At 44.6% G+C, this 16656-nt stretch overlaps 1 protein-coding gene across 1 annotated transcript; it reads right to left on the reverse strand.

Annotated features, from left to right (window-relative positions):
• Window positions 1–1841: 1841 nt before the first annotated feature.
• EFHC1 (EF-hand domain (C-terminal) containing 1) lies at window positions 1842–14334 on the reverse strand (the record flags this gene model as incomplete). The annotated part of the gene is made up of 10 exons (XM_009574346.1): window positions 1842–1991; window positions 3909–4125; window positions 4975–5122; window positions 5757–5970; window positions 7187–7327; window positions 8135–8355; window positions 9062–9254; window positions 10670–10819; window positions 12496–12783; window positions 14113–14334. Coding segments are annotated over 10 exons (1866 nt in total), but the record flags the coding sequence as incomplete, so codon positions are not given.
• Window positions 14335–16656: the final 2322 nt, after the last annotated feature.

The following is a 16656-nucleotide window of genomic DNA, read 5'->3' on the forward strand; positions in this document are numbered from 1 at the left end:
TTTGGAGGGGGTGGAGGGGGAAGTAACAGTCTCTGATATTTTATCCCATTTGTTTCATTCTTCCTGTCACTTAAGTTTTTGTACGGATTTTGTTTGTTATTGTTTGTTGTTAAATGACTTTTGTGATAAACTCAGCAAAAGTATTTTTCTGAAATAAATAAATAAAAGGCATAGATTCTTCCATTGGTGCTGTCCGCTGATGCTTTATCACACTGCTAAGCTGTATGCGTTTCCAAAACGAGCTGCAATGGGTTGTGCTTGTTTCTCTCCTGCCATACCAGACTAGTCCTTTCCCTTTGGTGCAGCATCTTGTGTCCTTGTATTCCCCACAGCTGGGGTTCATCTCTCGCATTTCCCATGTCTACAGCATGGGCAGCTGCTTCTGAGTTAGTTATCTGTGGCTGCCTTCATTGTTGGGAGTGGAGGATAAGGGCATTTGTAGCATATGATTTATTTGATGTGGTTTAGATGCATACTTTATGGTGAGCTAAATTGTATACTTTCTGCAGCTGGCCCCAGGCATGCTACATGATTGGCCGAGTATTAGGTTACAGTTTCATAGCATGTGCAGAAAACAGTTTCTGACTTTCTTTTCTATAGCCTACAGCTCCAGTAACCTCATCTGTAAGTTCTGAAAAGCTGATTAAGGTGGCCTTTAGAAGTTAGCTTTTGTCAGCTGCTGCTTGGAAGGCACCTCATGCAATGCCAAGCCGTGCTTTGAAATCCGAGGTGGACCTGAAAGAGCTGTAGCGATTCTCGGTCGGAGTGAGAAGCAGCACAAAACGGGCCCAGAAGGGAAAAGCGGTGACCTTTCTGAACAGGCAGGAGGGAGCTGTCACGTGGAGACTCTCAGCTGTCTGAGGGGAAGTGGGAATCCACAGCACAAAAGCTGATTTAAATAAGCATTTTGTTCCAAAGAGCTTTGTTCTCTACTGTGTGCATGATAGCTGCCTTTCGTGTGTGCTGAATGGCAATACCTGGCAGGTGTCATTTGGGATGAGAAGGTCCCTGCCACGTTTACCTTCATGGAGAGACGAGCAATGTGACTCTAAGTGGAGCACAAGTGTCATAACTCTATTGCTATGCCAACTGCTAGTTTTCCCTTTTCATTGGACCTGTCTGGTAAGATGACAGGTTGTGTAAGATGGGTTTAGATAGTATCTCAGTCCTAAAACCATTCTCCCAACCTTTTGTTAAAAAATGCAAAGCTGCTGTCAGCAGATTTGTGTACAGACCCCTGCTATCTCCATAGCTATGTGGGAGCTAAACTCACCACTCCATTTCAAGTAAACCCAGAATCACAGTTTTGTGAGGTTTTTTCCCCCTCACTTTAATCCTTAGCTATTCCAGCCATGAGGCACTTTTATTTAAAGATTTATTAACACTTATAGCAGCCATGCATGACTTGCTTACATTTAGACTAGCAAGCGTGAGTTTATTGTGGTCCATGGCAGGGCTCTTGGATCTTCTTGCAATGCAAATAACAATTTAAACTGGCAGTCTTCGTTGCTTGAAGGTGAAAGACCCCTTTTGACTCTGTAAGAGAAATCTAGAGTGGTTATCACTCCAGGCTTTAGAGAGCTTTAGCTCTAGCAAGCCTTGCTGTACTGTATTAAAAAGTTGAGAGATCAACAGGAGAAGCTGGCTTTGGTTCTCTGAAGTTCTTTCTCATGCGAGTTTCATTTCAATATCCAGCAGTTGTGAGGTTGAGTTTGGTGGTAGCTTAAAGGGCAGGGAGAGGTTTGGAAGGGAAAAAAGTTAAAGTGAGGTGAAATTAGTTGGCTTTAGTGAGAAGGGAAGGGGGAGAGTGAGTGAAGCAAGGGTGAAGATTAGAGCATCCTTTTTGAAGTACGATGTCTTGAAGTCAACTCAGCTAAGAATTTTATTGCTGGTCTTGTTCTTCGGCTTCTGGGGGAAGATCACGAGGGGAAGGCTCTAAGGAAGTCATGGTAGTTTATCTTGTCTTCTCCACAAGAACATAGGTCAATCAGCTGCGGGGGGGAAAACCAAAAAACAACATAAAGAGTTGGAAGAAGCTGCAAATTTGTTTTTTTAGGGGAAAGTGCCCAGAGGTACTCCTTGTGTGACAGAGCAGATGATCTTATTCCCCTGCGTGGAAGAGCCTACCACCTTAGTAGTCCTGAATCACAGGTAACCTTGAATGCTTATAGATGACACTAATCTATGCAAGGAGGAGAGTTAAAGAGTTTGAGTTTAATCCTGATTGCCTTCTAATTATCACCACAGTGGCAACAGATCCACAAAAAATAAAGTGTGGCCACAGACTGACATAGGCTACAGCAAATCTTTCAGAAACCCCATAGAAATCCCTGCCAAAAGTGGGATGGGGGCAGCATATCTGAACAGTTACTGTTCACTGGTGTCGCTTTGGTGTGTGCACATGGCATAAAGTGGAGACACAGATAATTGAGCTCAGCAACAGCCCTACTAATGAGCCAGTTCTGGTATCCGTGCCTGACCCTGCATTGTGTTACAGAGCTATAGCCTTTGTGTGCTTAAGGGGAAGAAAGAGGGCTTTTGTTTCTTTAATTGCATAACTAATCTCCTTCTGACACCCAGGGAGATGGAAAAGGTCTAATATCACAGTTCCTTGAAAGGATTCTTCTTCCCCTTGTCGCCTGGAGAGAGATTTACTAGGGTTGCTCTTGTGTGACTGACAGCTGTGCTCCTCTCCAATCCAGACAGTAGTTAACTATCTGCCGTATGTTTAATTTATAGCACCGCCACACTTCTGAGGGCTCTGGGCACACTCTTATTAAGATTTCAAGAGAGAAGAGAGATGCTCTTGGGCATGTCACTTCATCTCCCATTCTCGGAGTCAAGCAGGAAGGACTGTCACCACATTGTAAATTCCTCAGGGCAGAGTGGTTTCCGATGAACTCTAGTACAGCAAAGCCCTGGGTGCTGGTCAAAGGCCTGTATTCAGTGCACATTCAGAGACATAAATACCCTGCCTGTGCATCTTTCTAACCACAGCTGTGATGCTCACGGTTGGCTGGTTTAGAAAATGTTTTTTTTTTTAGCAAGGGAAATACTCCCTCTGGTTTCTAGATTTCTTTAAACTCTGAGTCTGCCTTTATTGGCCACTAATCTACTGCATATCACATTATGCTAATAAAGCATCCTTGCCAGTCATATTCCTGAAAGGATCCTCCATCCCTGCTGTATGAATTTTTCTCTTCAGTTTCCCTCACATTTTCTGCTATGCAGACTCTGATCTCCATGTGCTGTTGCTCATAGTGCCCAGCAAGCTTATGTTTTAGTTGTGTTAACCAAGTGGTTATGATTCTAATTTCTTTTTTTTTTTTTTTTTTGGTACAATACTTAGTTCTCAAATCTTCAATTCAGTTGCTGTTAAATCTAGAATGCATCTCAGATCTTCAATTCAGTTGCTGTTAAATCTAGAATGCATCTAAGCTTTCCTCAGGCTCATTCCCTAAGCACCTCAGTGTCATCTCTACTCAAGCCCAGCTGTGCTTAAGTCATGACAGACACTCAACCACTGTCTGAGTAGCCTATGCCTGATCTCTACCACAACATACAACCTCTTCTGCTCATCTCTGAGACCTGAGCCAGCAGGCATTTTCAGGCTTCACATAACAGTGCAGCCACACACTAGGCTGCTCATCTGGGGGGCAACCTGGGTAACATTTCTTCCCTTTATTTAGAGGACAGCAATTATTATCTTCTCCTTTAAGAGACAGGCTCAGTCCAACAGCTCAGAGGCCCTTCTGAATTGGGACTCTCTTGCCCTTTTCTTGAAGCTGTTCCCCTTTGTAGGGTAGAGCAGCTGTTGGTCTCACCTGGCCAGGGTTGGTTTGTAGAAAAGCTCTTTTGAAGAGTTATAGGAGAGGAATTCAATATGCACAGCACTACTTCCTTCTGACCTTATTAACCAGAAAGGTGTTGGTCGGCACACTCAAGCTGTCACAAAGGGCTAAAAATTTTGCTTTGTCCAGGATGCCAGAGCCATCCTTGTCGCACTGAAGAAATGCCTCCCGAATGTTCTTGTTGTTCAAGTATTTATGGAGCTTCAGCTCTTCCTGAACTGGCACAATTAATTCATCCAGTTCCTGCTTGCTGGTCCCAAGCATGGGGATGTCACTGTAGAAGAAAGGAAGAATGGGACTTCATGTAAAAGCTACTTCTGGCAGCCTTACTGTGACACTTGTGTGCTGGCTGCCCACCATGGCTGGCCAGACTGTATTTCTGAATACACAGCAGGCTTCTGGAGTTCTTGGTTTTTATGACAACCTCATCTCAGCTTGGACTTGTAGATGAAGCTCAGTCTTGATTTTAGAGCATTAGGTAAACTGTTTTCCTTTTGCAGGATATTTCCCCCATGCACCTTTTGTCTGCAAGTGCTCTGGGACAAGGAGTGTTTCCTTGTGTGCTTCGGACAGTCCCAGGAACTGTATGCAACTCTAGTTTCAGCCAGGGCCCCTGAACTGCCATGATACTGACTCCAAAGTGTGTTGTGAGATAATAGGGTTGTTACTGGGTCACCCAAAATGGGTCCAGACAGCTGAAAAAAAGAATGTGGTCTAGGCTTTGATGGGCTGATAAGCACAGCCAGAGCAAATGAAAAATAAGACTCCACCAACTCTCCACAGAGCCTGCACCCATCTAGTAGCTCATGCAGATACTGTTAGCAGCATCTGTTACAGTTAACTGCTGTCTTTTGGGAAAAGATCACTGTGTCCATTTAGCTGAAAGTATCTCTGCTGCTGAGCCAGAGCTGTCCCGCCAGGTTTTTGGGTCAGCAGCAGCAGCAACATTATATTGTACACTCTTGGCCCCCCTCTGTATGTGTCCAGACAGGCTCTTGGAGCTGAATAAGCAGCAGAGCAGCCATTAGACAGCAGGCTGGAGCCCATGGAGGCTGCTGGAAATGCCCTTAGCTGTCAACCCTGAGTCTTATTTAGCTCCACAACTCCATCCTTTGAAGCCTACCTTTTGGCAGTCTCCTTTACCACCTGTCGTGGGCGAAAATGATCCCTCAGGGACTGCAGTGTTGCCGCGGGGAAACTCTCTGCATTGCTCTCCATATAATTAAGCACGTATTCATCAGCGTCAATGATAACAAACCTGTGGCCAAACACTGGAGAAGAGGCATTAAAGAAAGCAGTGTTACTTGCCTTTCAGCATGGGTAAGTCACTTCATCATCCAGGAGAGAGCATGGTTTCTCTCTTGCGGCTGGGCTCAGGTTTGAGCGAGCTCTGCTATTTGTTTCAGTCCTTGATGTGAGAATAGTTTCACTGACTCAACGGGAGTTTTGCTGCAACAAAAGCAGCTGCTGAGAGCAAAGGCCCCGTGCTTGTGCCTACAACAACTCCCCCCATTAGCACTGGTGTGCTTCTAATATTTCAGTATTACATTTATTTTCCTTACAGGGTAGATTTTTCCTTACAGGATAGGCCTTTGCTACTGGAAGTCATGTGGCATAGCTTTAACCCTGTGAGTCCTGGCAGGTCCCAAATGTAAACTGAACACATACTATGGAGAACGTGGCTCTTTTCCTAATTACGTCAAAGGTCCAAACATTGACAGTAAGAGACTTATATCAATGTACACCAGCTGGTGATCTGGAAACTCAAACGTGATGAGAGCCAAGAAGGAACAGATCTTCCAAGTGAAGGAAGGTATATGCACTGTCCGTGCAATAAATGACATATCAGAGCAGGCACTGAAGACCAAAGCTCGAAGAGTATTATCAATCCAGACTGGCTTTTACCTTCAATTGTAGAACCAATGGTGAGGTCAGAGGGCTCATAGTAGGTGGCATTCTCTGTAGTAGAGCCTGGTTTGGCGACTCTGGTCTTTCCTAAGTATCTGCCTCCAATGATGCCAGAGTTACGGACTGGGGGTTCATAGATGCTGATCATGTCATTGGAGAGGAAATAAGAGAGGATGAAACGACGCTTTCTGTCCTCAGGGTTTGGTGATTCCTAGAGGAAAGGTAGTGGCTTTGGAAAAGAACATTTGAACCAGGTTTTTCTTTCCTGGGGTGCTTGGGAGTACCTAGTAACCCCCACATAAGCACCCAGAGTTCATAGCTTTTTTTTATAGCTGACTAAACAAAGCACTTGATGTAGGCCTAAAGCTACAGATATGCTGACACAGCGCAACAAAGCCCCAGACAGCATTAAGTATCTGAATTTCAAAGGTTACTTGCTGTAGCCAGGCTAACAGAAACAGAATCTGGGCTGCAGTGACCAAGTATACTCAGTGTTTCCACAGACTGAGTAATCCAAGAGAAAGAAATATCCTATACGGAATGATTCATCACAGAGAGAGCCTGGCTGTAAAATTCAGTATAGAAGTTATATTTTTCATCATAAGGAGTGCCTGAGAGAGGTTGGTGCTGCTTCCAGCTCTTAGTCACAGGAAGACACTCCCCTGACACATCAGTAGGCTTACTCGCTTAGTTTAAAATTAAGTGGATCTGAACTCATCAGCTGTGACCTTTAGGAACTCCTGCACAATAGGGAAAAGAAATCAGCCCTTATTCACCCTGAGTGTTTGGAGAGGGCAGGCACCAGGCAGCACAGGAAATGCCATTGCTACTGCTGGATGTGCCAGAGGCTCCTTGCATAAACCAACTGTAAAGCTGGCACAAAGGCCAGAGCCTGAATGCTGTTGTCGTGGGCGGAAAGCACCGTCCCCTTGGACTCCCCAGCTTCTGTGCTGGCACTTGGCTGCTCTGCTAGCACAGTCCCTGGGTGGCTGCTGCAGCCAGGACTAGCCTGGAGAAGGACAGGTACTGGGAGCCAGCAGCGGAGGGACAGCAAGCTCACGCTTATGGCAGCAGTTGAAGGCAGGCAGAGGCACAGCGCCCAGTTGCAATGCTGTTTCAGTTAAGGCCATCTGTCACGTGCTGATGTCCGTGGGAGTTTTTCCATAAATGGCTGTGGTTTTGTAGCATGTCTGTTTTGTACTTTCTGGCCTTGTTTTTTTCTGCCTTTGTGTGCTACTAATTGTCACAGCAAGTACACAATAACCCAACGGCATCCCCTGAGGGGCACTCGTGTTGGCTTGGGGAACTCTCTTCTCCCACCAGCACAGAGGAGAATTTGCTAACAGCCTTGTCTGAGCAGGCTGTTCCTCCCATCCTTCTGACTCTACAACATAAGCTGGCACTATACCGTCAAGGAAAGCACTTACCAAGGCCACCTGGTATCGCAGCACCTTGTGGTCATTCTCTAGAATCTTAATTACATCTTTCCGGGGAGGCTTTGGAAACAGAGAAAAGCAGTTCTGAAGAGAGTCTTCAAGGATGCCAAAACCATTATAGGGAGGAATTACCTGCATCCAGAGGACATATCAAGCATAAACAGCTGAAACTAAGAACGAGACAATGTTTGCAAGACAGCTTATCAGAAACCACCTGTTTGGAAAGAAATTTTCTGTCACCAGGTAGCAATAGCTGTGACATCCTGCCCAGTAGAGACGCTACAAGCCCGGCCATGTGTTGGACCCCTTACTTATAGAAAATATTTAAGAGAATTAAGAAAATCTGAAATTCAGAAAGCCAGGTAATTTCTGTGAATAAAGAGACTATGGCTATACTAATAACTAAACCTTCCTGTGCACAGGAATTCAATCATCTATTTGGTTACAGTGTTAACCTAATCCCCATCATGTTTGTGCTCTAGGCCAGCTAGCACTCCAAACCATTCCTAGGCTCAGTTTGGGAGGTAACAAGGGCTGTGACCATCCCCAGCGGGCAGTTTGGACTTGGCAACCCTGTTTTGGAGGGTAAGGGAGAGTTTAGTAGTATGAGTGCAGCCAGACTGTGCCAGGCTGGCTTCCCAGCCAAAACCAAACCCTGACACTGTTTCCTTTTCTAGTATAGACATAACCAGAGTTCTTTCTATCACTATTAGCAAGTGCTTTGTCCTTTACAGTATTAGAAATCAACAGTTTCAGAGGACTTTCACTTTTATATCGATTATGACCATTCTTGCCTTGTCTTTTTCAAGTTACTTGCTCTTTTATTTAAGCTGAACTTGTTTACTATAGGTTCTTACTAAGCTGAACCTATACTTTACTGTAAGAGCTTATACCAACTGTTTCCTTCCCTCCCTTCCTTTGAGAAATTGTTTGCAGTACCTGTGGAACTTCCTCAAGTGGTTTCTTCTTTATTTCCACTGGCTGGAAGTCTGTGATGCCAAATTTGTCACGGTAGAAGTTTCGTGTGAACTCATCACAATCATAGATGAAGAAGGTGCGTCCAAGGAGGGTGGTAGATTTGCCAACAGCAAAATCTTTAGCTGTGTACCACTCAAGTACCTCCTGATCAGAGATCTCCAGCACACAGCTTGGGAAGGTCTCTAGGGACAAGGGAGCAAAAGGAAAAATACATCAGTCAGGTAGATGTTAACATTTCCTAGTGAAAAGGGATACAAAAGCAAGCTGTTTAAATAGCTCCAGGGAGCTGTTGGTACTGCTGTCCTGCCACTGTTTCCCAAAAGATAAAGAATTTAGTGATCATTGGGACTGTTTAGTCTGCAGAAGAGTAGGCTCAGGGGAGACCTTATCACACTCTACAACTACCTGAAAGGAGGTTGTAGTGAGGCGGGGGTCGGTCTCTTCTCCCAAGTAACTAGCAATAGGACGAGAGGAAACGGTCTCAAGTTGTGCCAAGGGAGGTTTAGATTGGACATTAGGAAAAACTTCTTCACTGAAAGAGTGGTTAAACATTGGAACAGGCTGCCCAGGGAAGTGGTTGAGTCACCATCCCTGGAGGTATTTAAAAGACGTGTAGATGTGGTGCTTAGGGACATGGTTTAGTGGGTATGTTGGTGGTGGTGTTGGGTTGACAGTTGGACTCGATGATCTTAGAGGTCTTTTCCAACCTTAATGATTCTATGATTCTATGATTTAAAGAACTTTTCTTTGGCCAAAAAATGATGACACTTGGAGTGTTCTCAGCAAAAATTCTCCAGACTCAGTGTACTTCTGACATAACCACCATATATGTGTCTACCCACTAAGGCACTCTAGCACAGACAGATGTGCTGGCCAATCTAAACTTACTTTTCTTGTCCACAAAGGTTTTGGGCAAGCGTTGGCGTTTTATCAGTATTGGGAATGGGTCTCTACCATCATTTTGCTTGTAGACTTCTCGAACCTCCACTGTGTCATCTGCCAAGTAGTAATGGATGATGTAAGGGCGATTCTCACCAAACATGCTGTCAGTGTCATCCCATGTGGCATAGAAGCGAAGGACCTGGGATGGAGAAAAAAGAGCCAGAGAAGACAACCATGGATTAGAATTACCAATGCTTTGTCCAAATGAAGTGGGTTGAAATGGGTTGGGTGAGTGGAGGCATCTCAGCAATCTTCTCTGCTAGGTACAGAAGAACCAAGCCCTTGTACTGTGGGTACTGGGATGAATGGGCTGCTGAGGCAGCAGTGGGAAGGGCAGCAGGGGCCTGGAGAGCTGGACAGGCCTGGCTTACCTTGACAGCAGCAAGTGAGAGAGAACCGTTTATGGTAAGACAAGAAATTTAGTTCAGGAAGCATGAGAGTCGGGGAGAGCGATTAAAAAGCAGCAGAAAATAATTGCCCAGCAATGAGTAGGGAAGTAGTCCTAAGGGAAGTGATTTTTATAATGAAACGTAACACAGAAAGACAGAATTTGTTTTGACTCTTAAACCTCTTAGAGGTTTCATGGCCAATTCTTTACTACTCTCACGCTGAAGAAGGCAGAGGGGAAGGCACTCAGCAGTCCTGAGGAGGCTGCATTGACTGCAGACCCCGTCTTATTGCTGCCTAGTGGAAATATCATCTTTTAATTCCACAGAAATCAAACTTCACCCACTGCAATGCTCAAGAGTTGCCCAAGGTACAGCTCCTAAACAAGCAGCCCAATAGCCATTGCAGGCAGAGTTGGCCCAGCACAGACAACGAGCAGTAAAATGACAGGCATGGCCCAGCTTGCATCCACACAGAAAACTGTCTACTCCTCTCAAAACAGGGTGACCGTATCCAAAATGACAACTGGATATGATCCTGGCCTGTGCTAACACCTAGCTGATGGCCAGAAACTGTTTGATTTATAGCTGGCCAAGGACAAAATGCAGAACTCAAGTTGTGTCCTGGCCCTGTTTTATTTTCTAGTATAGATATAGTCTATAGGGTTTCTTACATTGTTGTTAGATGAAAAGAAGATCCAGAGGAGCAGGGAGGAGAGTGTTAGTCAACTGTGTGCACAGAGAGAATTCAGTCAGAGCAAGTGGCACTTGTGTTTGTCTGAAATTGTCCACCCTGGCACCTGGCGTCAATGTTTTGGGGGAAGAGAGGAGTGGATGCAGCACGCCCATTTGTATTAGAACTGCATCTGGCCCTATCTGCTAGCTTCCCGAGGCAGGTGGCTTATCTCACCCCAACAGAAAGCAAGAAAGAGTTGGAGGATCTAGAGCATAGGCTGTGCAATCCAAAGAGAAGCTCTTCACAAGGCACAAAGCCTAGTTAAAAGATAAAATATTTTATTTCTTACTAAAGCCAAGAAAGGAGCAAAACTGAAGTCTGTTCAGTGCGCTGAGATTTTTTAGAATGAATAAGATTGTAGACACTCACAAAACTCAGGTTTCAATAACACATATAGTCTGTACTGTGAGTAATCATTACCAGCTCTCTCACCTGCTTGTCGTAAGTCAGAAACTGTTTGAGTTGGTCGAAATCTGATGGTGTGATGTACTTGCGCATAGGCATCCGACGTAGTTCTGTGTAAGGATCAAAAATCATTTTCTCTGGAGGGTTCAGTTCAATTCCTTGGCTCTCCAGGAACACCTAGGAAGGTCATCTAAGGTATTAATGCTGCTGTGAGTTCTGAAGGCAAGAGGTAACTAGAGATTACAGATGGGCTGAGATGAGTGTTGTCAGAACGCTGCAAATTCATTCCTCACAGACCACCAGGCTGATTTTACTTGAGCAGTTTTCCTTGACCTTAAGGCTTTAAATGGAGGAAAACTGTCAGTTGGTCTCTTTTATGTAAACAAAAAAAATTAAATTAGTGCATGATCGCGGACGTAGTCAGTCGGAATTTGCAAGAGACCTAGGGCTCCCCAATGTGTCAGACAGTGGAAGTTAGTGTTACCAACACCAGGCCCACCAAGGCCCTTTGGGCCACGAGGATATGTGCCAGAGTGGCAGCTTCAGTCCATCTTTCAGGAGGCATACTTTTGCCATAGAAAGAGGACAATCTGGTTTTTTATAAAGAGATTTTTTGCTTACCTTGGATGAATCAACAAACTCTAGGGTATTACTTGTGTACTCACATCTGTCACCCAAAACAACCTCTGAAGCCCATGGACTTCTTCCCTTTTTGGCCTTGGGAAGCAGCCCGTGAAAACATTCAGTCCAGGAAGCACCTATGCAAACATCTCCAACAGGCATGTGAGATCACTCTGAAGACTCACAAAACAGGTTCACACTTCTAGACTCACTATTTTCTGGTCTGGAGGATGCTAGTTAATGATAGACTAGCGGCCTTGAGATGTAGACCCACATAGCTCATTTCATGTTTTACATCAACCAACCAACATTTACATGAGAACCCGCTCTTCATATGATGTGAACTGACTTTAACAGTCATCCAGTTCCAGCAGAGCTGGCCCCACATGTTCTCGACAGCCACATATATACCAATATATTATTCATGCTTGGGAACATTCCCGGGCACTGAGGCCAACTGGCAAGGAACAGCCTGCATCTAAACTCTCTCAGCCTCCACGACACGTTGGCTGCACGTAACTCACCTATTGGGAATGGTTCCCTGGAGCATTCTAACTCCTGCACTGCTTGGAAGAATAGTAGTTGACCAGGGCTGAGATTATACTGGGGACAATCTAAGAGGATACCTTTATATTGGTATTTGTTATTATTTGTTATTGGATTGTTATTATTTCATTTACTGGTACAGAAATAGCCAGAAATAGAAAGCAGGCAATGAGTAAGCTCTCTTAGAAAGGTCAGTTCACACCATGATTCTCAACCCACGGATCATGACCGCTCTCCTGGCTTGGCTGTAGATGGGTGCAGAGTTACTGACCGCATTCCCTTCCCCTATTCTTAACAGAGGAGTATTAAGTCAGAAAAGAGTTAGATCAGTAATTTCCCTCTCACATAAGAACAATGTTTCATCTGGACTCTAAGCAGTTAAACTGTTGCACACCCAGAAATGAACTTCTTAGAATTTGTATTGTAAGGAGAAGTCCTGAGGACAAAGGATGGACTCCCAGCAGCCCTGGGGCAAAAATACTGAACAATTAATATGCCCTCAGCAAATTTCATACCTTGAACTTCCCATTAATCTGAAGAAAGAAGTCTTCACAAAAAGCAAAATGAAAGATTGCAAGCAACCTTTTTCTGAAAGCTACAGATGCAGACTACTGGACTCTAACAGGTCTGGCCACCTGTAATTCCCGGGATTCTCTGTGTCAGTGTTCTCAGTACAAGCAACACACCTGTGTGAATGGGTCACAGTCGACTATGCGGTACGTCCTGCCGTACATGGTGATGTTCATGCCGCGATTCAGATCTTTCCAGTGGTAATGATGCCCATGGTCATTCTTGGGCACCCGGTGGCGTCTGATAAGTTTGCCTTGAGGAAGACCAGAGTTCTGCACAACAGGCTCTATGACGGACATGCTGTCATCTTCCAAATAGTAATAGATACCCACTTGGCGGATCCGGTAATGCTCTTCTGCGGAAAGAGGAACATCTTCCTGGAAATAGGCATCAAACTTCAAAATCTTCCAAAGGGGCAATATTTCAAAGGGAGAAAGACAGAAACAGTTCGAACACCACAATTAGTCTAGTAAGACAAATAATTTATTTGTAATGTGCTTTGGCAGTGCAAAGTTACTGGATTGTAATCTATAAAATCGTCAAAGCCAACTGTAGCCTAATCTGTGACTGAAAGGCAGGGCTTTTATCAAGACCTGCCTTTTACAAATTTGGTACGCTTGAGACAGGTGTAAAAAATACAGCCTTTTCCCTACTCCTCCTTGATCACCCGCTATTTCACCTGCTGCTAAGTGCTTGGTTACTCCCAGTAAACTAGTCTTCTGACATACATGACTTTCTTTACTATTGTCAGCTTTGCAGACCAATCAGGTCTTGCATACCCAGCCTACATCAGCGCACAGGCGTAGGTAATTAAGTGATGATAAAGGCAGCAAGTTCCTACAAGCCAGCAAAAGTGCTTCAAAAGGGACCATGACTTCCCCCAGCAGCACTGGGGCCCCCACTGCTACTCTGGCTTGAATGAAGGGGCAGAGAAGTACCTGACAGTTTAAACGGCAACATCTACATTACTCTGAAGGAATAGCTTCAGTAATTAACACAGAGCATCTGTTCCCTAGACTGTCTCACAGATGGGCTGAGGGTTGGCTGCAGCCTGCCTTTCCAGGCCTGCCTGGCAGCGTGCAAACCCCTGCACGCGCTCAGGTCTGCTGAGCCTCGCACGCTCTGCAGCAAATGCTCTGTCCGTGGCTGCGGCTGCACTCGCCAGCTTGCAGACTGTGCCACTGGCACGTTTAAAATCAAGGGTCAGCTCAGGACTGCTCCAGGCAGACACAGAGCCACCTCCTCGTCCGATACGATCACCAAGATGTGACGCAGGACGTACTAATGGAGCAGTACAGGCTGTAACACGCTGTGGTGACAAACACAAGCATAGATAGACCACAGTTAAACAGTCCAACAAGGTCCTCATTGCAGACTGTCTTTTACAGTTTAAGCTCTGTTACAATCTCTATATAGTTTTGGAAACACAGAAGGCCAGGCTGTGGTTTACAGGGCAATGGTTTAAAACTGAAGTTTTTCAGAGTTAATCAAACTCCTTTTCCAACGCCTGTTGGAAATGCTCTAGCGTAACTTGTGGGGAATGTCTTACATCGTTTACGTATTATAATCCTCCTCCCAAGCACAGAAAGCCTCTTTCAGTCTGGGGTTCAGCTGTCTCTGACTAAGGGCTATGGCATCTGAAAACTGCTGTACACTGTCCCATGAACCCTGGAGCTGACTGTTTATGTCTCCGAACTTGGCCAGCGATATTCCTGGAATAATCTTCTTGATACCTTTTTGTCAAAAGCCACGTGTGCTGGAATGAAGCCTGAAGGTGGAGCCTGCTTGGCTTGCCCATAGGTCAGCGTGGGTCTCTTGTTGGCTAATTCGTCTAATTCAGCTTGAGAAAGCTGATTCACATATAGTCGCTCCCCGCCGATCCCCACTGTTGGCAGCCGAGAAAAGGCAAATCCATTTTTGTAGCCCAGTGTCTGGGACCGATGAAAAGATGTTTTCTGTGGAAGGAAATCCAGCTGTTAAAATACTACATGCACTTAGTAGATACAGCTACTGAAAGCACAGAAAAACAGTAAAAGAATGTAATATCCAGAATGCCCCCCCAGCATTTTATTATAACCTTCTGCAGCAGTTATTTACAATCAGATTTTACACTTAGATCAAGAAAGCTGAAAAAACAGTAACTGGCTGGAGGAACAACACATCAGAGCGAACTCAAATCCTAGCACGCACAGAATCTCCAAGAGCTTAAATCACTTGATTTCCCTATTGCCACCATTCTCAGTGCCTAGAATGGGGTGACAGCACTTTATCTGCCCTAGTATTTCTCTCACAAACTTCTTGTTCCCTACTCTGTGTTAGGGCAGTAGTGAGCACCGTGGGACCTCACTCTGTTACTGCCTTACGGCGCTCCCTTGACTATTGCACCTTGTGCACCCTCTGTGTTTTCTGTTGCTATTTATTTTGTTAACCCTCTCCTCGGGATGATATTCACAGGATTTTCTTCGCTGGGCTAAATCAAGGTGTGACATGCTCACAGAACTGCAATTATGAAACGTACCAAAGCACATTAGCTGTTTCACCACCTCTCTCCACAGTCCTTGCAAGGGTCACACATTAAATAATCACAACCACAGTGTAAGACCCTATAGCAGATTAATAAGAAGCCTGATAAGATGAGAAGAATTCTATCTCTGTGAGCACTGTATAATGTTGGCTATAGGATTCAGCTGTTATTTTTTGCTTTGTTGGTTTAATCCTGGTTTTGAGCTTCTTGGAGCCTTTCACCTGTCCTTGCTATCTGCCTCACACCAGCTACAGAGCCATTCTTCAAGCTAAATAATTGTCCAGCTGGCACAGGAAGGTCCCTGCTTTGCTTAAGGACACACAACAAGAAAATGTCAGAGCTGTGAATAGGACCTGATCTCTGTCAGCCCGGTCCTGTTCTTCACTACTGAAGATTAGGATCGGACTTGAGTGACACCAAGCTACTCGACTTGCTGTCGCCTCACCTGCAATCCTGAAAGCATTCGAAATAACACATGCCTGGCTGGTCCCACTGGGCTTTCAACACTTAATGCTCCAGAGAAAGCAGGAGAAATTGTGAGTCCCTGATAATAAAATCCCTGACTTTACCTTGACTTTTGCCAAGTAAAACAGAGTTGTACGCATTTCTAGCACTGAAGGAACAAGCTTCAGCTCCTTTTCCAGACCCAGACTTGCAATCAGTCCAACCTCAGGCATGTGAACCGCTTCTTCTCTACCCCCTCCCTCATCCCTCATGGTTAAGCCTCTAATCTTATTTATACCTTCAAGGCCCCACTTGAATTTCACGTAATTGCCTGTTTTCTCTTTAAACTGGTACTACGGATCTTGCAATGCTGTGGACAGAGCAGTTAGGAAAACAGGTTCAGGTGAAAACAAAAGAGCTTACTGCAGACATGTTAACAGAATGTCTTATAAACATTAGTCCTGCCACAGAACTGCCATTTCCTTCTGTTAAATAAATACCAAGGGAAAGCTGTAGGAAAAATATTCAAGGAAAACCGGGAAGTTTATCTTTAAATTGGGCAATATCAGTGTCTGTCAGAAGTGCAGAGACTTTTAAGGGCCCACAGTTGCCTAAAGAAAACACCTCATAAATTCATAAGACTCCCGAAGTCGATAGGCTTTCCCAAGTGAGCATGGATGCCAGATAACATCTCATGGTATCAGGTGACTAATGTAAATTTAAAAGGGAAAACCCAGAATGTAAACTCCTAATCTCAGTTGCTGCCAGTCCATACCTGAAGAAATTCCACTGAATTAAGTCCTCCTTTTTGCCAAGTCTGTAACGCTTCATACAAACGCCATTCCCCCTCCCAGTGTCTCAGTTCCTCTGTCACATGAGCAATAAGCAATAACAATACTATCTTATTGAACACAGAGGTTTTCCTCAGCACTTCTCAGCATTCACTTGGAAAACAAGTATCACGATGCCCATTTTATAGACTGGAAAACTGAGGCAAAGTGAGTTGATAGCACTCACTAGGACTCATCCTGAGGAACACTGCAAAGCCATTTCTGGAGTTCAGATCTCCTTAAAACATTACCAATACTTCAAGTTACTCCAAAATAACAATCTGCTCTGCTAAGTCCCATGAGTGTTTCTTACATACACACAGCACTGCTGAAATCAGTCGAAGCATGCACATGACTAAAGCAGTCAGGATTTTACTGATAGAGGAAATAATATTTTGCTAGGGGCAGAAATTTGCTTTGCTGATTTCCAGGACATTATAAATGATATTGAGGAAATAATATTAAGCTGAGAATAATTC

The sequence above is a fragment of the Fulmarus glacialis genome, unplaced genomic scaffold (genome assembly GCF_000690835.1).
Source record: "Fulmarus glacialis isolate BGI_N327 unplaced genomic scaffold, ASM69083v1 scaffold19923, whole genome shotgun sequence".
Taxonomy (NCBI): Eukaryota; Metazoa; Chordata; class Aves; order Procellariiformes; family Procellariidae; genus Fulmarus; species Fulmarus glacialis.